A 22,543-nucleotide genomic window follows, 5' to 3' on the forward strand; every position below is an offset into this window, starting at 1 on the left:
AGAGAGAGAGAGAGAGAGAGGGAGAGATAGAGAGGGAGAGAGAGAGAGAGAGAGGGAGAGAGAGAGAGAGAGAGAGAGGGGGGGGAGAGTGAGACAGAGGGAGAGAGAGAGAGAGAGAGAAATGTTGGTTAATTGATGATTCATTTCTTGTTACATGCTTTGGCAATATTGTTTGCCAAAGCATGCCAATGTATGCCAATAAAGCACCTTGAATTGAAAAAAATGAAAAAATTGAAATTGAAAATTGAGAGAGACAGACAGCTGAAGTTTTATTGTACAGGTCTTGTTTATATCTTGCATTGAGTCACTCTGACAATACTGCAAAAATACTTTTTGGTTTGTCAATGTTTTTAGTGTTTGTGCATTTTAGTGTGTTTCATTTTTTTTTTTTTTTTTATTAAACCTTTATTTAACCAGGTGAGTCCCATTGAGATTACAAGATCTCTTTTTCGAGGGAGCCCTGGCCAAGATAGCAGCAATACAGACTGTCAAACAACATACAAGCAAACATTAAAAGCACATAAAACAAAACTTACAGTAGCAACTCACAGAGTTATACCCCTAAAAGACAGACAGGAGGAAACGGGTCTAGCTAAGGAAGCAATTACAAATTCCAATTGAATTTGCCTCCAAACCCTTCACTACATTGTTGAATGCCCTAATCGGGATCAGCTCATCTAGCTGCAAATCTGTCTGCAAGTGGTTCCAGGCTGCAGGGGCGGAGAACATAAAGGCCCGTTTGCCAAATTCAGTGCGAACCTTAGGGACGGACAGTAAGAGGGTGTCATTTGAGCGCAAACAATAATTACTAGTTTTGAGTGAGATATACCCACAAAGGTAAGAGGGGAGCAGACCAAGGATGGACTTATAAATAAATATGTACCAATGAGTAAGTCTGCGCAAGGCCAGTGAACTCTGGCATATAGGTGCAATGGTGAGTGAGAGCTTTGCAGCCTGTGACAGACCTCAGAGCGCTGTGGTGCACAGTGTCCAGCCAATGAAAGCACTGGGCAGAGGCGTGCATGCACAACAGATCACCAGAGTCAAGCAAGGGAAGGAACGTGGCCTCAACCAGTCTGTTCCTGGCAGCATAGGAAAAGCAGGATTTCTAAAATAAAAACCTAGCTTAAGCTTTAGTTTCTTTACTAAGTTTTCAATGTGAAGTTTAAAAGTTAAACGATCATCAATTAAAATACCTAGATACTTGTATTGTGACACTAAATTCAATCTGACGGCCCTGTAAGGTTACAATGTTAGGAAGAGAAGCTAATGTCTTCCTGGCATTAGAAAACAACATCAGTTTAGTTTTTGCAGCATTCAACACAAGTTTCAGATCAAACAACCGTGACTCTACAATACCAAGAGCAGACTGCAAACACTCAAGTGACTGAGCAAGGGTGGCACCACAGCAGTAAACGACAGTATCGTTGTTTCAGTGTGTCTTAGTGTGTTTCAGTGTGTTTCAGTGTGTTTCAGTGTGTGTCTTAGTGTGTTTCAGTGTGTTTCAGTGTGTGTCTTAGTGTGTTTCAGTGTGTTTCAGTGTGTGTCTTAGTGTGTTTCAGTGTGTTTCAGTGTGTTTCAATGTGTGTCTTAGTGTGTTTCAGTGTGTGTGTTTTAGTGTGTGTGTTTCAGTGTGTGTGTGTTTCAGTGTGTGTGTTTCAGTGTGGTACCTTGGCTGGTCAGGGCGTTGTAGCCGATGATGGAGATGCCGAGGCTCTGGCCCTCCTTCTTGATTAGAGGAACCTCGTGGATCTCATAACCCTCCAGGTTGGGCTGAAACCAGGCACACACACACACACACACACACACACACACACACACATATTTTCATCCATATTTCAGCCAGGACTCTACCGCCTCCACACCCGGCAGAACATAAAACATCGTAGAGGAAAAACGAGCCGTTTCATCTTTTTCAGCGTCTCTCCTCTTCAGAATTTCATGAGTCTGTTGGTTTGTTTTTCTTTGGTCAAGCACACATGCACTTATGGCTGTGTGTGTGTGTGTGTGTGTGTGTGTGTGTGCATGTAAGTGTGCGCATGTGTGTGTATATTTGTATGTACTGTATGCGTAATAACAACATAATAACCTCTCTCTGTAGAGCACATATCAAAACAGAGCTGATAAATTACAGGCATCTCCAGGTTTCAGAAAACCAAATGTAAGACTCTTTGGTTTCACAGACTGGTTTCAGGATTAAGACTAGTCCTAGACTGAGGACTTTTTCACTGGATATCTCCACTGAATTTTGTCTTTAGTCTAGGACTAGTCTTAATCCCTGTCTGTGAAACCAGCCCTTTAAGAGCTTTTTAACGCTTCATGGAATTGAATTTAAGACCCATTTAAAAACCAAAAAGAAACAGATTAGTCAAACCAGCCTGTTTGTGACTGAACAGCTGATGAAAGTTGTAAAACTATAAATGGGCAGAATAATAAGAGGAAGGACAGCAGGAACTGAATAGACATGAAGTCCAGCTGTGTTCAGTAAAGCAGACAGGAGGCAGACTGAACCGCAAACCTGTTCTGGATTCAGCTGAGAAACCTGACATTACCTGGTGAAATGACTCTCTAATGATGGGATTTAAGACATTTTTATCATTTTAACACCGTAAATTTTTATTAACATAATTTATTTAAAGACCTTCTCTGACTTCTTAAGGATCCGCAGATACCTGCAATAACTTGTAGGTAATAAATAAAAACCTGAACCATAAATAAAGATGAAAAAACAGAATATAATAAAAAATGTTAAATGTACAGAATAATTAAAAGTGTAATAGAAGCAGAATATAGTCCATAGTGTGCATCTCCATGTGTATATACTGTGTGTATATTTAGATGCATATAAGAGTGTGTGGTGTGTGTGTGTGTGTTGACCGCTCACCGTTTTGCTGACCCTGCGTTGGGGGGGCAGGTCGGGCGGGCGGGGGGGTAAGGAGGAGACGGGGGCGGAGTCAGGAGGCGGCGGGGGCGGGGGGGGCGGCTGACCTCTGACCCCGGGGCTCCCGGGCGATCAGCATGGTCACATGACTGCCGCACGCCTGCAGCACCTTCACCACCTGGTCGCTGGACAGGCCGCCGGTGGGCGTCGGCCCGATGCGCAGGATGTGGTCACCTGTTCGGAGACGCCCGTCCTGATTGGAGGAGAGAGAAAGAGAGAGAAGAATGAGGAGAGAGAGGAAAGAGCGAAGACAGGTGCAAAGAATAAGAGAGGAGAGGAGGACGAGAGAAAGATTGAGAGGGAAGAAGAGAGAAAGGAGAGGAAGGAGTGAGGGAAGAGGGAGAAGACAGAGGGGGAGAGAGGAGAGAGAAAGAAAAAGAGGAAGGAGAGGAGGCAGAGGGAAAAGAAGAGAGAGGGGGAGGAAGGAGAGAGAGAGTGAAGATGACAAAAGAAAGAACAAGATGGAGAGAGGGAGAAGAGATGTTTCTGAATCCAGATCCCCTCCTGAATCAGACTGCTGAACAGAGTAAAGCTGAAGGTTTTAACACCAAACCGCCTGACAGCAAGTCTTCTCTTCATCTGCAGAGAAACTGGATCCAATTAATCTGATTGATCCAATTAATCCACTTACAAGGCGATAACTCGTCCAGTCCCTCTGCTCACTGTCATTTTTTACCCAACAGTTATTTCTGCAGGGGAAGTGGACGGAGCACCATGCTGCTGTCTGTGATGGACAGCAGAGGGGCGGAGCCAAAGGGGTGGTACTGGCTACCCTTGAAATCTGATGGCGCCCTAAATTTTCTTGTACGTCATTGGCTATTTAACTCTGATTGACGCATTGAAATTTCCTGAAATGTCAGATTTTGTTGTTTTAAGTGAGCAAGGAGAGAGAAGAGCTGCAGGTGTTCATGTTGTTTCATATTTTCCAGATATTTCACAGTCCAGAGTCGATTTTTCACCTAAATAATCACTGGACTGGACAACACAAGTCACACGAGTCTTTGCAATAATAGAAACTTTGTCCTGCAGGTCATAATTTGTCTCTGAACATATTCAAACTTGAGTACACACAATTAATAAAAAAAAAAAACAATATTGCATTATAGTTAATTTTTTAACTCTTGACTTATGGTTAGTCAAGACAGTAACCTGCTGTTGGTGTTTATAAGGAAACAACAACTAATGGAAACAGAAATCTATTTTATTTTCAGAAATGGATTCCTTTTCCCCTAACAAGACTCCATCCTCATGAAACAGTTTGATACAGTTTACCATGATGTATGCTGTGAATTTCAGATCATAAATATTAATATTTATGTCTGGACCCAAATGTCCGGACTGACCTCTTCACCTCCGACTCAAGTTATATCTGTTTAATTTCTGTGTGCTGAATGAAGAGATGTAAAGCTGCACAGGATGAACCTGCAGTGAGATGTTTCTCTCGTCTGAGTCGACATCCCTACAGAGGCAAACTCTGGGACTTTGGCTGAATACTCTTTGTGTTTATAAAAGGTCAAAGGTCATGATGAGGGTTTTATTTTTCATATAAAAAAATATTACAGACATTAATGCTTTTAGATGATATACAGTCCACTTTTGTCCAGATACAAGATAAAGATTGATGTAATTTTCTCATTTTCTCTCACTGTTTCTGCTCTTTGGCTTTGCTGGCCAATCAATAATCACTACATTTTCCATGATCTAAAATGAGCACAGGTTAATTAAAATGACATGAAGAGTAAAAGTCATTATTCGATAATATTCTGAAGTAATACTCCTGGTGTGAGGCCGGCTCACCTTGTCTGCCACGCTGTTGGGTACGAGCGTCCGGACCACCACTCCGCTCGCCTTCCCTCCCACGATGCCGAAGCCCAAACCGGATCCATCGTTCACCAGCTCGATCTCCTCCACATGACCCCACTGCTCCTACGGGACAGACAGACAGACAGGGGGACTTCATTAAAACTTTATTTAAAACTACGAGACCAAACTAACATGAACACAGGACAGCAGTTCAATTAAAGGTCCATACTCTCCAGTGTCCAGAGTTTTATTTTGTGTCTTTCTGTCCATTCAAAGCTGTGTGTGTGGTGTCATGAACCAAAAACACTCTCAATCCATTTCTCCACGTTCATTTTCCAGCATCTCTCTGAGCCTTACCAAGAACAGGCCGTTTCTGTCGCCGTGTCTTTAAGGCTCATTAATATTAACGACCCTCCGTTCCGATCGGCTAACCGTTTCGAGAGCGAAACGTGAGACGCCGCGGCCCGGCGGCTACAGGTAGGGAAAACTCTCCGGTAATAAACGATGACGACCGCTCGACCGCTTTGAAAAAAACACTTTGTTAGTCTATTATTTCTTACAGAAATGATAATGAGCGAACCTTTGTGACGCCACAAAGTTACGGAAGTCCAAACGGCTCGTTTAGAGGCTCGCTTTTCTAATATGGATTGTGTGGATTTAGTTTTGATACTTTCACCATGTTTAGATACACATCCAACTCCTTTATCATCACAGAGGAGAGGGAGTCCTGCTTTACACCATGTGACCTTTAAAACAATGAGACCAAACTAACATTTTAGTCCACCTTTTAGCCACAGTGGTGTTTTAAAGGATCATTCCAGGCTGATTGGAGTTTCTGCTCATGTCCTGCATTCCCTTCCTGTTTTACACCACTGTAGATGGTTTTCCAGCTTTTATAACGTTAGGAGATATTTGATATTTTTCCTTTGTCTTAGTTGTTTTTCCAACTACGACCTCCTGTCTCGTCTCAGCTCTCGCAGCGTTCAAATGCACACTAATATGAAACGGTGAAGGGAACTTCTTTCAAAATGTAAAAGTTTACAGCCTGATGTCGGCGTTCTGATGCGACTTTCGCAAAAAGCGATTGTTGGCTTCTCATTCAAAGTGATGGATCACCTTTAAAGACTGAATCAGAAGTCTCCAGTTGTTTTCTCTGCTGTTTGGGACTGAATGGGAGTGAATGAGCCTGAGAGGTTTGGCAAAACTGATTTAAAAATATATTTAAATGTAATGTATGCATGTAAAAACTGTCAGAATTAACATTAAAGGGATGGAAAACACATTGGGATTGTTTTTTCATTCCAGTCAATCAATACACCGGGTGATTTCAGTTCCGCTCTGGTTGACAGTGTGCTAACTAGTGAAATCAGCTGCCGTAGTGTTTCTGTTTGGCCCTCGGACTCTCGGACCTCGAGGTCACATGGTGAATCAGAGGTTTAAAGTGTTTCTGCATGACCGGACCCTGCAGAGAGACAGGAGAGGGAAACAGCATGCAGGTCATGAACTGGATTCAAAGTGGCGGCGTTGAAACGCCCGGAGCCTTCAGTCCTGATGCTGTGGAGAATCGGGGCGTTTTCACACCCAGCTGGTCTGGAGCCGCTGTTTCCAACCCTGCAGCTGGTTTGGTTTGTTTGGCTTTATGAGAACAGGAGAAGAGGCTCTGCTCAGACGGAGGTTACTCTGAACGTTTCCAAACCAATTATTATTGGTTTGGAAACCAATAATTATGACTTTTATTCCCCAGGAAAGAATTGACTGTCCAGTACAACAACAAAGATAACTGAAGCAATGAATAAAGCAACAACTCCGCCCCTGATTCAGACCAAAGCAAATGGACAACAAGGTCATGCATGTCCTTAGGAAACACCCAGTCTAACCATGTCTAACCAAAATCTAACCATGTGTTCTAACCATGTGTTCTCACCACAGCCTCCACACAGCAGCTGCCTGCATCACCAGACTGATCCATGACCAGAGAAATGTTGAGCGGTGCTGACCGAAAAGTCGGCTGCAGCTGAACAACTGACTGGACAGTAGCACAGGTTGTTAGTGGTGTCGGTTCAAATTGCATTTCTATATCATGACACGGTGTCTGCAGGTTTCAGAGTTGAAGAATTTCTTACAACCTTTTTAATGTTAATTCAAACAGCATTTCTGATCAAACAATTAGAAAAAAAGCAATGTAAAAGCAAAGCAGTCTGTCAGGTTGATTTCTTACTTCAAAAGTACAAACATAGCGCATCAGAAAAACACAAGACTTCTGAAACTGTATTTAGGATTTAAAGGCTATATTTAACTGTAGTTAAATGTAACTGTAGAGAACTTTTCAGGACTGGAATTCTGAAAATTCAATTTCATACATCATTAGACTATTTAAGGACTAGTAGACACAGTGCAAATTCAGCCTAAGAAAACAGTAAGCCAACCAAAAGACCAAAGGGAGAAAAAATAGCTAAATTTCAGACATTTTAAGACTATTTAAGGTCTTGTAGATACTGTATGTCGCATGAGTCTGAAACAAGGCAACAGGACACATCATCCTCATGAATGATGCAGTCCCCTGCTGGGCCAAAAACAACAACAACAACTATGTCACCTTGTCCTGACCTGTACATGTGGCGCCACCCTTGGGCCAATCTGTAATTTTGAAAATGCAAGAACACAGTGGTGGAATGTATCAATCCCCCAAATTTAAATGAAATCTGATCAGTGGTGTCTGAGACATGGATGGACGAATGAAAGCTGTAGCGAACCCCTCGCTCTGATTTCATAGTGGGGGACAACCAGCCAAAGAACAGAGGGGAGCAGCAGCCACACAGTGATCTGTCCTGAGGTGAGAGGTCATTAAGTTTAACCTCAGGAAGTAATTACCCAGTGCTGAGAGGATTTCTTCAACTCTGATACCAGCTGGTGATCAATGGAGAGGCTGGAGAAGATACCTGGGTCCTGCCGTCCAGGCTGGCTAACCACCTGATCACACACACACACACACACACACACACACACACACACACACACACAGTCCTCCCAGGGTTTTTATGAAGTGGCTGTAATCAGAGGTAGTTCTAGTCTCTTATTACAGCTCTGATCTGATAGAAGAGGTCTTCCTCTGTCTAATGAAACAAGCCTCTGCCGGCTGATCCCAGGCTGCTGGAAAGAGCTGTTTGTTTGATAAGGTCAGGATCACACTAATGCGTTGAATGCATTGCTCTCCAATGGAAGTTCATTCTTTTCAAATGGGAGAATCCCTCACTGCTGAACCACTGCGTTGCAGCTGCATCGGGTTAGGATGAATCTGTGTTCAATTTTTCTAGTCATGCATTGATTATGCATGTGTAAACTAAACTGAATTTGTTTCCCTCAATTCTTATTTTTACCAGCTCTCCATGACGTTTTCATGATGAAAACATCTGGCAAGTAAATAAGAGTTGCATCGAAAACTGGTACAGTAATACCATAATCAATACCCAGGTCTAATAAGTTTCACCATCAACACGTTTGATCCATGGGATCCTGGAGAACAACTGTACATAGTTTACAGCAACATAAAAGCGCTGTGGATTAAATGTGATCCTGCTGTGAGTTTGACCGCAGACCGCCTCGACAGACTGGTCAGCTTGAAGTTTCTACTTTAGCTGCTAGTTTTCTGCTAAATGAACCAAAGAGTCTGGTTCCCTCGACAGAGTCCAGGTTCCCTCAGGACCAATTTACAGCCATGAAAAATGTGGCTTATCACACTGCATCTAGTTTTGGCCCAATACCTCATTAATTAAACGAAGTAACTTCAAAAAACAACCTACACAAGGAACATATCCTGTAATTTGAAATATCTAGGACTGTGTGTACTGTATCTCCCAAATCTGTTGTGTAGAATAAGACATACAGTATGTACCATAAGACATCTGCACTGCCGTCATGTAAAAATCACATATCTGTTTGTTTTTCAGCAACAAAGAAAAGAACACTGATTTCTTCAGTGACTCCCATGAGTTTTTGGAACTCTACAGTGGATTTTAACGGTTTTCAAGGACGCAGAGGTCACAAAAATCACTCAACAAATAAAATGACCATGGAAACTTCACATTAAAGTAAGAAAAAGAGAACTACAAAAACAGCAGCAATAGGCCAGGTCAGGATGAGTGCGTAGCCTGCAGACAGTTGGGCTAAGCTGCATTTCCCTCCATGTTTACAGTATTGCAAAATACATAGTTACAGAATTATAACAAAATCCAAATCAACAACAGAGGGACGTGAGACAGGTTGGGAACAGGTTGGGAACCATTTGGGAGCAGGTTGGGAGCAGATTGGGAACCGATTGGGAACAGTTTGGGAATAGTTTGGGGACTGTTTGAGACATTCTGAGACAGATTGAGGCAATTAGGCAGTTTGCAACGGTTTGGGAACAGGTTGGGAACAGGTTGTGAATAGTTTGGGAACAGGTTGGGAACAGGTTGGGAACAGGTTGGGAACAAGTTGGGAACAGTTTGGGAATAGTTTGGGAACAGGTTGGGAATAGGTTGGGAACAAGTTGGGAACAGGCTGGGAATAGTTTGGGAACAGGTTGGGAATAGTTTGGGAACAGGTTGGGAACAGGTTGGGAATAGTTTGGGAACAGGTTGGGAACAGGTTGGGAATAGTTTGGGAACAGGTTGGGAATAGTTTGGGAACAGGTTGGGAATAGGTTGGGAACAGTTTGGGAATAGTTTGGGAACAGGTTGGGAATAGTTTGGGAACAAGTTGGGAACAGGTTGGGAATAGTTTGGGAACAGGTTGGGAACAGTTTGGGAGCAAGTTGGGAATAGTTTGGGAACAGGTTGGGAATAGGTTGGGAACAGGTTGGGAATAGTTTGGGAACAGGTTGGGAATAGTTTGGGAACAGGTTGGGAACAGTTTGGGAGCAAGTTGGGAATAGTTTGGGAACAGGTTGGGAATAGGTTGGGAACAGGTTGGGAATAGTTTGGGAACAGGTTGGGAATAGTTTGGGAACAAGTTGGGAACAGGTTGGGAATAGTTTGGGAACAGGTTGGGAACAGTTTGGGAGCAAGTTGGGAATAGTTTGGGAACAGGTTGGGAATAGTTTGGGGACTGTTTGAGACAGTCAGACTGATTGAGGCAGTTTGCAACAGTCTGGGACGGGTTGGGAACAGGTTGGGCAGTTTGGGAATCATTTGAGACAGGTTGAGACAATTTGGGAACAGTTTGGTAAACTGTGAGACGGTTTAAGACAGGTCGGGAACAGTCTGGGACAGGCTGGGACATTTTGAGATGGGACACTGGGACGAAGCCTAAAATCACTTCACATGTTAGCATACTGCTAGTTTGGCCAAGTGGTTAGAGAGACCGTTCTTCAATCAAACTGGGTTCAAACCCCCGGGTCAGCAAACATCCTCCCTGCTGAAGTGTCCTTGAGCAAACCACTGAATCCCTACCAGCTCCAGACCCTGACCCCTGACCTCCCTATGAAGCCAAGAGAAAACACTACTTCCCTACAGGGAGCAGCAGAGGAGCACATTATTAAGTTAGTTGAGGCTAGAGGCAGAGACTCCGTCCTGTCACCGGAAGGTCCAAGGTTCAATCCCAGCAACAGCCAGAGTGTCAAAGATCAAGCCACTGAACTCTATCTGCTCCCTTTTTAGAAGTCGCTCTGGACAGGAATGGGACCTAAATCCCTAAAACGTCCCTGTGTGTTACGGTAAATAACTCTTGATAAGGACGACCGTCGCAGATTGTTCTGCAGAGCGGTGTCAGGTATGAGCTGCGTGTCGGAGCAGAGCAATGCAGCCGCGCAGTATTACCGCTCGCTGTCGGCCTTTAGAGATAAAATGAACCCTGCAGCCTGCGTTTAACAAGGTCAATATTTTCTCAGCTTTTAGTGATAAGCAGAGATGTAGGCTCGGAGAAAGGCCGGTGTTGGGTGTTCTAGCGGGCTGTCAGAGCCAGGGAACTGTTTGTTTTCACATATGACTCAACCCTTGACCTTGGCGTGTTGATTGACAGGTGGTTGGTCATGTGACTGGGGGACGGGGGGGGGGGGGGGGGGGGTTACGTTCCTCTAGGAGTTAACAGACAAGTTTACCATCTTTATCCGCCTCAGTTGTGTTTTAGTTTGTTTCTCTTGAGGTGAGGCAGTTTTACAAGCCCCTTGGGTTTCTTTAATCGCGCAATCTGTTACGTTTTTGTCCCTCTTCTTTCTGCTTTTCATCATTTTTACATGAGCAATAAATTACCTCTAAACCCTTGAATGCATTCCCTGACACACTGTCCTAATCTATGGTAGGATAATACACACTAAATAGAAAAAGGCTGTGGAGTGATATTTGACTCGTTGATTTACATCTGTCTTTATGAGCGACTTTATAGTGAAGCCCCACAGTGTTTCCTGTCGGTGTCGGCCTGATTCCAACAGAAACAAGACGTGAGAGGAGCCACGCCAAGACAACACATCAGCTGTAATGGAGGGTCAGAGCTGTCTGGATCTGCCCAGGAACGGAGTCTTGGCTTTGGGTGACAGATAGTTAGCCAGGCCAGGGGAACGGCAATAAAATCACATCCAGAGTTGTGTTTTTTATGCCCGGCGCTCCATTAAACGCGACCTCAATAGAAACGGGACATGAATAAAACAAAAGCAGGCGGATCGGAGGGTTGGTATGCAGGACGTGGCCCGGATCCAACGAGGGAGGAGGGGGTGGGGGGGGGTGGGGGGGGTGGTCACAAACAAGAGGGACAGTGTAATGCCGTGTGATAATGACCCGACAATACAGCGGGGCAGAATCATTACGACTGGGGCGAACCTGTGTTCCTCAGCTCGCATTAAAAGTCCAGGCCCTGCTCTCTGTTTGTCACCACGCCGTTTCTCTCCTGTCTTTCTGCTGGCTCGCTTCTCAACAATGAATCTGTTGGTTATTTAAATGCAGGGCTTCTAGAAGTCATTCTTATAGATTCTTTAATTGGGATAATTTCTCACAAATTATAGTGATGTTAAACTATTCCTCATTTTGCTGAGGATCCCCAGGAGGCTCCCAGACCCCACACTGCAAAACATCTTCATCTTAACACATCATTTAGTCTATTATTGAGTCCTAAAATCATAATTTTCTTAAAATAAGTGAAAAAATCTGCCAATGGGGTTCGATAATTTCACTTGTTTCCAATACAAATCAACTTGTTTCAAGAATTTTGAAGAATCAAAAGTCATTTTCTTGACAGCAGTGCAGTGATCTGCCTTATTCTGACTGGTTTCAACAGACTGACACTCATTTCTAGAAAAGTCCTGAAACAAGTGAAGCTGCATTGGAAACAAGTGGAGTTATCTCTCCTCATTTTTGTCTTGGTTTAAGAAAAATAAGATCTGAAGGCAGAATATGAGAGTAAATGGCTTGTTGGATGGACATTTTTTGCAGTGCAGTTTGGGAAACACTGATGTAATTAAAGTGAGTGTAGAGAGGAGAGCCAGCTTGTTGTCAGAGCGTCGGGGGTTAATGGCGTGCGTCACCTTGCCGGTGTTGACCCATCTCCGCCTCATTTCCCCTCGCTCACGTTCACCTTCCCGTCCAATGAAACCAGACACCGGGGGACAGTTTAAGTCAACCATGACCTCTGACCCCTCACCTCGGTTAGGATGGAAATTACAGGGCGATTTTCACGGTGACGTCGTCTCTGCCGGATTCATTACGGGTCACCTGACACTGAGGAAGTCGACAGAGAAAGCTAAAATATTTGGCTGTTGGAGACTTAATGAAAAACTGAATCCATGATATGTGACAGGAACATTTTCTCCAGGACACCAGGGGAGAGAAGACATCTCACTTCCCTGTCCCGGTCAGAACTGCAGCCGCAACCTGACACATATCTACGTATGATATACTCACTTTTTCAATACTTTTCTGGTATTGTGGCTTTGTGTATTTGTGTCTGTCCATGTCTTTAGCATTACCATAATGACCAAATGTAAAATGTAGGCGTGTCTTTTTAACTGGGCACAGTAAGGCTTGTTAAAACCCCTAACTCCATCTGGCCTCCTGTCATTTATCCAGATTGTGTCTAGATAAAATTTAGCTGGATCATATTTACACCGGCCATTACAAATGTATTAATTTAATCTGTATTTTACCAGGACGTCCCATTGAGGAAAAGTTTCTCTTTTACAAGGGAAGCCTGTCCAAGAGACAACATTAATAATACAAACATGTATAATGTGTCTCTGGTATACACTCTGAGACTGGATTTGTCTTTCCCTCCTCAAAATGCTGCCTGTACTTTTCCATAGTTTCTGTATGTGGATTGCAGACTTGTTGCATTTAAATTATGTTGCTAATGAGTCTACATGTGTGGTTTGAGTGATCAGATCTTCAGTGCATCTTGGGCACATTTACACCTGGACTTGATGCATTTTTGCTTGTTCCTAACACAGTCCGGTCACCCAGGATGCAGGTTCATGTCCGGGGGAAAGTGTCTCTCTAAACCATCGGTCTGCTGCCATCGAGGCCCGAGAGTCAGGTTTATCTCTCCAGCTCTTCATCATGAAGCCTGTCTGGGCTGAGCGTGAGTCTGCAGGAGCCGGACTGGACAGCAGTGTTTGACTTCCCTGTCATGTCGACATTCATTGATTGCGCCTCCTCTCAGACTTAAATACATATTGTCAGGGCCGATGTTGCAAGAGGAGCACTAACTTGATTTCCTATAGGCTTTAAGGTCATGAAAATCATCCGAGACAATGTCAACAGACTTACAGCTCGCCATAAACAGGAAGTCCCAGTCCGATACGGAGGCGTGGCCTGAAAGTGACCTCCAGATATGATTGACGCCCTCTCAGCGATGCTTGTTTTGAGTGACAGCCAAGCTGCTGGATAATGCAAAAGAGCTGTGTGTGTGTGTGTGTGTGTGTGTGTGTGTGTGTGTGTGTGTGTGTGTGTGTGTGTGTGTGTGTGTGTGTGTGTGTGTGTAACCCAGGTGCTGGCCAAACACACAGTACAGGACAAAGATGATTTCAGTGATGCTCCAGGTCTCTGCTGGTTTCGCAGTATATCGTCCTAAAACTAAATCCATACTGCATATAAAACTACACAAGGAGCAAATGTGCAAATTGGGATTAAAACTAGGAATAATTCTCTTCAAGAGTTTTGTTTTGACGGCACAAGATCAAACCAAACCACGGCGCTTTTTAAAGGACAGTGGGGAACTTAAGTCGTCGGTTGACTAAATTAGACACTTTCACATCCATGATCCTCTAGATTTTGGAGATATTTTAGAATGAACTTCAAGTAATGATTTCTTTTTACCCCGAAAATGATTTGGAAATTAGATCTGGAAATTAACTTTATTTCATGATCCTATCTGATCTTTCCTGTGTCCCTAAGTTTTTCCAGTTTAGTATCACATGTGCGCCTGCCATCTTGAGTCCTGCACTTGTTATAATGCAATGCCGTTTATTCTAATGACAAACTGAAGATGTAAGAATCTGTTGCCGTATCAGTAAGACCGGGGAAACATTACAAGACTCTTTGGCCGATTATATTGACCATCATGACCGATTTCCCTGATCAGAGCGAGTTGGTGAAATAGCCGATACAAGATCAATACAGAAGATCTAGTTAATCTCTGGCCTCTCGGTCCAGTCAGGACCATCACCATGATCAATTTATACGACTTCAACCTGGACAAGTCTTGACGTGCTCCTGCAGTGTGAGCTGCTCAACGAATCTAATCTGAATAGAAACCGACGACAGCCAATGAGAGCTGAACTGAAAGCAGGGAAACAAAATCCAGGAAGTGTGGAAAGAGAAATGTCCCGCCTCCATGTTAGTTTTGGTTCAGTCTCGCGGTCGAGCGGGAGTTTGTGCTGTCACCAGGTTGGGTCGCTGTAAGAACTCGGGTCGTGTGTTTTCCCAGGCTTTACCTCGTCATCAAGTGTGTTTGTCTGTGACGCAAGATGTCGATGTTCAGTGTGTTCAGTCGTGGAGCGTTTCCACAGCTGAACTCACCTGGGCGTAAAAACACACACTCTGGGAAACTGATATCTTTATTCTATCTTATTTCTATCTGCATTTATGCTCTTTGTCGCTTCGTAAATAATGAGAAACCCGTTTGGTTCGTCCGATCACACTCCGGTGTTTTCTTACCGTGTTGAGGGGCGTGGCCGGCGGTGATGATGCGTTCAGTGGGCGGTCCCTGGCCACCACTAGCTCCACCCTCTCCCCGGGCTGCTGCAGCAGGGCCAGGGCCCGCTGCTGGCCCAGGCCCGGCTCCAGAGGACTGCCGTTTATCACCAGGATCTGGTCCCGCTCCTGGAGACGCCCGTCCCTACGGCAGCAACACAACACACTGTCAGCCAACTGTCAACAACACAGATACATCATTAATCACCATGGTGACACTGAGGAAGTGAGAGACAAGAAGAGGAGGAGGAGGAGAAGGAGGAGAAGAAAGAGGGGAAGGGAGAGAATATGAAGAGAAGAAGGAAAAAGAGGAGCAGACCTGTGTGAGATGCCTCCAAGTTGGACGAAATAGCAGTACTACTAATTAGGGCTGCATGATATTGGAAAAAACTGACATTGCAATATTTTTTTTTTCTGTGATATATATTGCGATATGAAAAAATACAGGAATTTTCACCAAATGACTTGAATAGCTCTATCAAGCCTTGCCCCTTTAAGAAGGTGGCCTTGTGGGTAACCTGCGGGTGACGTAGCAGGAAGTGAGTGTGTTTTTAGCCGCAGCCAGAGTGAGTTGCAGGATGCTAAGTGAGTAAAGTTAGCATAGTTAGCGTGAAAAGAGCTTCATTGTACTTTCATTGTAGAAGTAGCAGTTGTAGTAGTAATAGCAGTAGTAACTGTAGTAGTTGTACTGCCAATAGTAGAGCAGTAGTAGTAGCAGTACTGCCAGTACAACTCCTAGCAGTGGAGGTATTAGTAGTAGTGGTAGTAGTACTAGCAGTAGTACTAGCAGTATTAGCAGTAGCAGTAGTAGTATCATCAGACCTGTGTGCGACTCCTCCAGTCTGGATGTGTTTGATGAAAACTCCCTGGCTGCTGCTTCCTTCAGGATTCAGACCGACGACGCTGAAGCCCAGACCACCAGACAGAGGCCGGGACAGAGCCACCAGCTCCGTGTGACGGCCCTGCACACACACACACACACACACACACACACACACACACACACACACACAGTCAGCTCAGGGGTTTGGCCATGCGTTTATGTCTGTATGTGTGTTTATATGCATGCTGGGTGCTCCTGTGTGTGTGTGTGTGTGTGTGTTTGTCTATATGCATGCTTTATGTGTGTGTGTGTTAATGTGTGCATGTGTGTGTATGTGCATGCTGTGGTGTGTGCACATGATGTGTGCGTGGGTTACGGTACATGCTGTGCTCTATGTGTGGTTCTGTGCATGCTGTGGTGTGTGTGTGTGTGTGTGTGTGTGTGTGTGTGTGAGTGTGTGCTCTGTGAGTGTTTACATGCATGCTGTGCGTGTTGTACGTGTGTGTGTGTGGCGTGGCTCCACCCACCTTGGCTGCGGTGAGGATCCATGTCTGGAGGCGCTCGGGCGAGGGCGGAGCTTGGCGGGGGGGCGGAGCCGAGCCGTTGGTCAGGAGAGAGGCCGACTGGGTGGGCGGGGCCGACTGGGTGGGCGGGGCTAAGCTGCTGGTCGGATGAGTGGCGCTCACGATCAGCTGACCCTTCCTGGAGAAACTAAACTCACTGCAGGCATCAGGAGGCATACTGCTCAACTAGAGAGAGAGAGAGAGAGAGAGAGAGAGGAGAGAGAGAGAGAGAGAGAGAGAGAGAGAGAGAGAGAGAGAGAGAGAGAGAGAGAGAGAGAGAGGAGAGAGAGAGAGAGAGAGAGAGAGAGAGAGGAGGAGGTTTTTAGATCCATGTATCAGAGTTGTTTTGGAGCTGTGAGGTCAGAAATGGAGGAACCGCTGTGAGTTGGTAAAAAGTCGCTTCTACTGATATTAAAACCTGAATCTGCCTGACTGACACACTATTAGGACATAAACAAGTTAATTAAACACATAAAAGGTCCAGTATTCCAAACCTGGAGAGAACAGCAGCTGAATACATTTGGAGTCCATGAAAAACAGATTATACCATCAAGTCTGCAGACTTTTAAACTCATATCTGCCCACTTGCATCCTCAGCTGAAGGAACAGAAGAGTCTTCTGTTTGTCCCAGACAGTTCAGATAGTTGTTTATTATTTAGTGATCTCAGACCCTGTTTACACTTGGTTTTATAATGCGTCTTGGGCGATGGGATCACAAGCGGACAGCCGAGACACATCGCCGTTTCCACCTGTGTTTATCATGCGTCTCCAAGGTGTCCAGCTGACCACTTGTGTTCAGATGTTGTTACTGCCTACGTCACTTCCGCTAGAAGGTCAAAGGGCGCCGCGCACAGTTATTACGTCAGTCTGTCGCCAGACAAGCGCCAGATTTGTTTAGCACGGGCTAGCTAAGAAAACAACGTTTCAAGAACTAATCTACATGTACGGGCTCTTCCAACTGTTGAGATCGACAGGACCGTTGGCGCCCTGTCACCATAACAACCACCACGTCCTGCACTGATGACGTATTCTCCTGTTACGTCCTTGTTGGGGACGCATCAGGACGCATTAGTGTTTACACTACAAAAGATATGTGGTCAAATGCGTCCCGGACCACCTCGGCAAGTGGTTTGAGTGATCGGATCACGATGCGTCTTGGTGGTCGTTTACACTTGTATTTAGCGCTGTCCACTTGTGATCCGATCGCCCAAGACGCATTATAAAACCAAGTCTAAACAGGGTCAGAGAGTTTCTGGCCGCCTGTCTCCATGAAAACCTGATGCACCCACAGATTCACCAACTAAGACTTTCTACAAGCCAGGGAAACCTCTCTATATTTTAAAACCATTATTTTATCTTTGTTTTATTTTCATTTTCAGCTCCACCCTGCATCACATTCATTCATTTCTACACAAACCCCTGTTGGAGCTTCCCAGCACAGCCACAGCCGTCTGCTGAGCAGCTCCCCTGCAGCAGCTGTGGTTCAGTGCAGGGCTGCAGCTGACCTGTGTTCACTATCCAGCCTCACCACTGCTCCCAGAGCCCAGAGTGATTCTTCAAATTTCTCCCTCAGTCTGACCAGCAGCCAAAATACACAAAGGATTCATTTTATAATGATATGAAACAGAGAAGAGCAGACAGTTTTAGCATCTGTGACGCTGTAACCAGCAAATGTTTGGTATTTTTACTTGATAAATGACTAAATCGATTACCAAAATTAAAATGGATTAATTTTCTGCCAGTCAACTAATTAATCGACTGATCGATTCAGCACTAGTTCAGTGCCTTGCTCGGGGGCACGTCGGCAGGAGCTGCAGAGGGAGGAGAGAGCGCTACTCCTTCTTCCTTCCTTCTCCTTCCTTCTTCCTTCCTTCTTCCTTCCTTCTCAGCTCATATTCTCCTCACCAGTCTGGGTTTCAAACCCGAGAATCAGACCTCCAACACCCTCCTCTAAACAAGAAGAGCCCAGTACTGAACCCCTGTCAGCGTCTGAGCAGGTAAATCAAGCGCTCCTCGGCTGGTTTGAATCTATAAAAAAAAAAAACACACTGCGCTGTTCTGTGGGATCTGAACAGGCTTTGATCGAGAGTCACCAAGGCCAAAAACCTGCAGACAGCAAACGACTTCTACTGCAAACACCACCAGCATCAGGATTTACCACCATACACACACATACACATCCTGCTGTGAGAGAGAGAGAGAGAGAGAGAGAGAGAGAGAGAGAGAGAGAGAGAGAGAGAGAGAGAGAGAGAGAGAGAGAGAGAGAGAGAGAGAGAGAGAGAGAGAGAGAGAGAGAGAGAGAGAGAGAGAGAGAGAGAGAGAGAGAGAGAGAGGCGCCCTTATATGCAAGGACGTTGTCTGCTAAAAAGGAAAGACGTGGAGAAAAAAAAAAAATGAAGCCAAAAGGCCGGGGGGTAAGTGGGGAAGAGAGGGAAAAAAAAAAACAGAAAAATCAATAGATTCCTCTGCAGGCTCTCTCTCTCTGAACAGGTAATGTATTAATGACCTTTACACTCACATTGTGGAAACTTATCAGTCTGCGGCTTATTTAGGCCAGGCTGACGGAGCAGGATCCAGAGCCATTTCATCAATACCGCCTCGACAAGGCCGTTACTCAAACCAAGACACTAGATATTAAAGCTTGATAGATCCGCAGAGAGAGGAGGAGGAGGAGGAGGAGGAGGAGGAAGAGGAGGGGGGGGGGGAGGGAAAATAAATAAAGAAAGAGAGAGAGAGAAGTCCCTGCTTCATATACCCTCCGACGGCTTCCACCCAACACATTCATGGACTCGGCTCTGACCTTCGCAGCACTTAGAATATGAAGCCCGCCGTCGGTTATTGCCATTATCTTAATTTGGCTGCAGATTGTTTATTGTAAAGGCTCGACGTCAGTAAGAGCCGCAGCTGAATACAGATGGCGATGCAGAGGGGATTCAATGTCCCCCGCTCAGCTGGACTGACAGGTCAGAGCGCCGGACGGGGCGCGGCGGGACGCCCACACCTGATAGGCTGTCGACATGTGGGCGGGGCTACGGATGTCACATCGGCGCTGCGGTTCGTTAGGAAACACGTCTGTTCGGTCTGCGGTGCCGTCACACAGGTTAGATATCGTCACACAGCTGGTAACAAACTGATAGACGCTTTTGTCTGCAGTATCAAAATGATCTGGTTGTAATTTTTTGGATTTCACAGCGCAGGTCAGACAGACAAAAAATACAACAGCTGAAAACCCCATATCTCCAAAAAGTCACATTTTCAGAAATCAAGAAAACAATCTTATTTCTAGATTGATGAGCATCCATTTTGAAAAGGATCTGGTTTCACCCTGCAGGCCCTGCAGTGATGAACGTTTCTGAGGACCATGGAAACTTTCAAATCAAGGAAAATAAATGAATTATACCAACATCTGAGTTGCTAAGGTTTCACATAACAGCAGTAATATCCATCTTGAGGGTGTTTCTGATCTGGTTTCTGAGCTGCTTGATTGGGGTTTTTATACGGTGAAGCTGTTTTTGGCTTTTTCTGACCTGTTTGATGGAGTATTTCAGGTTAAGCAGGTATTTCTGAACTGTTTGATAGAGGTGAGTCTGTTTCTGATCTGGTTTTTAAGCTGTTTGATAGAGGTGAGTCTTTTTCTGATCTGGTTTCTGAACTGTTGAATCAAGGTGAGTCTGTTTCTGATCCAGTTTCTGAACTGTTTGATAGAGGTGAGTCTTTTTCTGATCTGGTTTCTGAACTGTTGGATCGAGGTGAGTTTGTTTCTGACCTGGTTTCTGAGCTGCTTGATGGAGTGCTGCAGGGTGAGGATGTGGCTGAACAGCGGACTCTGCAGGGTGTCCCTCAGGGTCCCCAGGGTGTCGCTGTGGCTCCACTCCTCCCTCTGGACCAGTTTGGCCTGCAGACGCTCCAGAGCTCCCAGCACCTGCTGACGCTCCACTGTGGAGACTGAGGCCACAGCCACACACACACACACACACACACACACACACACACACACACACAGGTATTGCTCACAATATGGAAGCAGGTAAATATATGCAAACATGCATGCACACACACATACATGTGTATGCATGCGCAGCCTAATGCAGACGTCTCAGACACAAATAACCATATTTGCATTTTCAGCACAGAGTTTAAATGTTTAACAGCTGAGAGTCTGTACCTGCTGGGACATTTTCATACATGGTTCTCCCTCCCTCTGTCTCTGTCTGTCCTTTGGATCAATCTGTACAGACGAGGAGAACAGAAATAAAACATTATTTCACACAAATTAGACCAGTGCATCTGTCTACTGGGATAAAGCAGCATTAAGCCTCAAGGGCTCCACATATCCCATGTCTTCTTGTCATTTATTCCATGTATTCCCGCCTGAGTTCACGTTCAAGTGAGGTACCAGTCAATATGTAGATTTCTAACCCTTTTTAGCTCATTTAGATTAATTCTTCTGGACTGGAAGCACCTCCAGCCTCCCATTCACACTATGTGGATCAAAGAAACGAAACACCTCAAACTAGAAAAACCTGAATTTACATCACAAGGATCTACTGAGCAGCTCTTTCTAGACGATGTAGAATTTAAACTTCAACACTTCTCTACCTGTAACTAATACTTCTTGAACCATGGCATCAAGAACAGGCTCAATGACTGCAGCTCTATTTTATTCTAATGTCTTTTTTGTATGCCTTGCTTATCAGTAAACATTAGTATCAGGTAGACCAGGCCTTAAGACCTTTAACGAAACCTTAGGGTGTTCTGGTAAATTTGGCATATAGATGATCCACCAAACAGCAATTCATTTCAATATGACCTCAATTTTAAGAATTGCTTGCCATCCTCCATGGTGTAGTTTGGTGCAGGAAGATTGTGGGAACAACAGTTAAACCAATTGTAAAAGTTGAAACTTTATTGAAACAAGAGCTGTTTGGTGTATCAGGTGTAAGCCGAATTGAAGAGTGGATCCTAACACTTTGTAAAAAGTTTTAGGTTATATTCTACCAACTATGTACTTTTGCCACTAAGCAAGACAACATTAAATTGGCAGAGTTCCGCATGAAGCTTGGCGCGTCTCTCTCTCTCCATACAGCAGAATGGAATGTATCGGTCTGTTAGCTCAGCATTAGCATGGCGTGTTTACACAGGGAGAGCAAACTGAACCAGGCCAGGAGAGACAAAGTTTATCAGCCCATGAAGAAGGAAACAACACAACAAAACCTCCGTCTTTACTTCAGCTGAACACAAACCAAACTAAACTAAACACAAACACACTTTACAGTCTGCGCTGTGATTTAGTCAGAGGCAGCTCACCTGTATCAGCTCACCTGAAACCAGGAAGTGAAACTCAGAAGGGAGGGATGGACGAATATGGAAACTAACTACTAAATAAAAACTTATATCTGCTCTCCTACATATTATATATATATTGCCACATCTGTTTGCAACGGTCTGTCCAGAACAACAGCAATGAGAGAGTAAAAGACTTTCTATTAGAGTCTATATGGAGCATCAGCAGGTCATTTACATGCAACAGGTGCATCTAAAAAGAGTCGGAAGAATCGCTTCATCACCTGCGACTGGTGAAAACACAGACGATCAATCCCCAACTGTCTTTAAACTCCACCGACTCCTCTCTTCATCAGTCTTAACTCAGTGAAATCTATATTAGCCAACTTAGCCTCCATCACTTGCTAACAGCAACAATAGTTGGCTAACTAGTTAGCCGCTAGCATGCTAACTAGTTTGAAATTGTTGTTTTGTAACGCCTAAAATTAATCATTTAATTTTGTTTCGTGTGGATAAACAGTCGGAAAGCGCAGCCGGTCGCCAGTTATAAATTCATACAACACAGAGCGATAGAAACAGGTTTTAAACTGGTGTAAAACTCACATGAACTGGATCCAGTTTGTTACCAGTGTCGCTTTAATGCTGCCTTCAGGGGCTGTCGGAAATATCACGATTCACATTCATGTGCTTTTGGTGGAAAGTAACAAAAGATTTATTTGAGGGGTGTTTTATTTTATAAATCAACCAATCTCGAACTGAACAGTGAAAACAGAAACATACACCATTACCTATTAGTTTAATAGTATAGCAAACAATAATACATAATAATAAACTACATAACTTTACGTTAGCTGTTAGTTGTTAATATGGCTTCTATGCTCCCCGGCCCTGAATGTCTCATCTCGGTAAGTATTATTAGAAAATTCCCACTTTCCCGCTATCGTATCCCGTTCTTATAATGTTTACCCAGCTGTAT

The 22,543-nt window shown here is 44.5% G+C and overlaps 1 protein-coding gene across 2 annotated transcripts; it reads right to left on the minus strand.

Moving 5' to 3' along the window:
- Nucleotides 1-1,670: 1,670 nt before the first annotated feature.
- Nucleotides 1,671-22,190, minus strand: LOC139917503 (inaD-like protein). 2 transcript variants are annotated; one of them, XM_078282422.1, is made up of 9 exons: nucleotides 22,171-22,190; nucleotides 20,450-20,512; nucleotides 20,051-20,229; nucleotides 16,249-16,470; nucleotides 15,721-15,860; nucleotides 14,863-15,043; nucleotides 4,739-4,867; nucleotides 2,885-3,134; nucleotides 1,671-1,773 (listed from the first exon to the last, which is right to left on the minus strand). In XM_078282422.1, exons 2-8 carry the CDS (start codon nucleotides 20,469-20,471, stop codon nucleotides 2,955-2,957), a joined length of 1,053 nt encoding a protein of 350 aa, XP_078138548.1. In that variant the 5' UTR covers nucleotides 20,472-20,512; nucleotides 22,171-22,190; the 3' UTR covers nucleotides 1,671-1,773; nucleotides 2,885-2,954. The 2 variants fall into 2 exon arrangements, with proteins under 2 accessions (XP_078138548.1, XP_078138547.1); XM_078282421.1 differs by having other exon boundaries at nucleotides 14,863-15,064.
- Between the last annotated feature and the right edge of the window lie 353 nt (nucleotides 22,191-22,543).

This window comes from Centroberyx gerrardi, unplaced genomic scaffold (genome assembly GCF_048128805.1).
Source record: "Centroberyx gerrardi isolate f3 unplaced genomic scaffold, fCenGer3.hap1.cur.20231027 Scaffold_135, whole genome shotgun sequence".
In the NCBI taxonomy this organism is placed as follows: Eukaryota; Metazoa; Chordata; class Actinopteri; order Beryciformes; family Berycidae; genus Centroberyx; species Centroberyx gerrardi.

Coding starts and splice junctions, on each gene's coding strand:
- LOC139917503 (XM_078282421.1), bottom strand. CDS start 20,471: ATGTATGAAAATGTCCCAGCAG. Junction 20,230..20,449: donor GTATGAAAATGTCCCAGCAG/GTACAGACTCTC, acceptor CTGTGGCCTCAG/TCTCCACAGTGGAGCGTCAG. Junction 4,868..14,862: donor CGGCCACGCCCCTCAACACG/GTAAGAAAACAC, acceptor TCTGTCCCGTAG/GAGCAGTGGGGTCATGTGGA.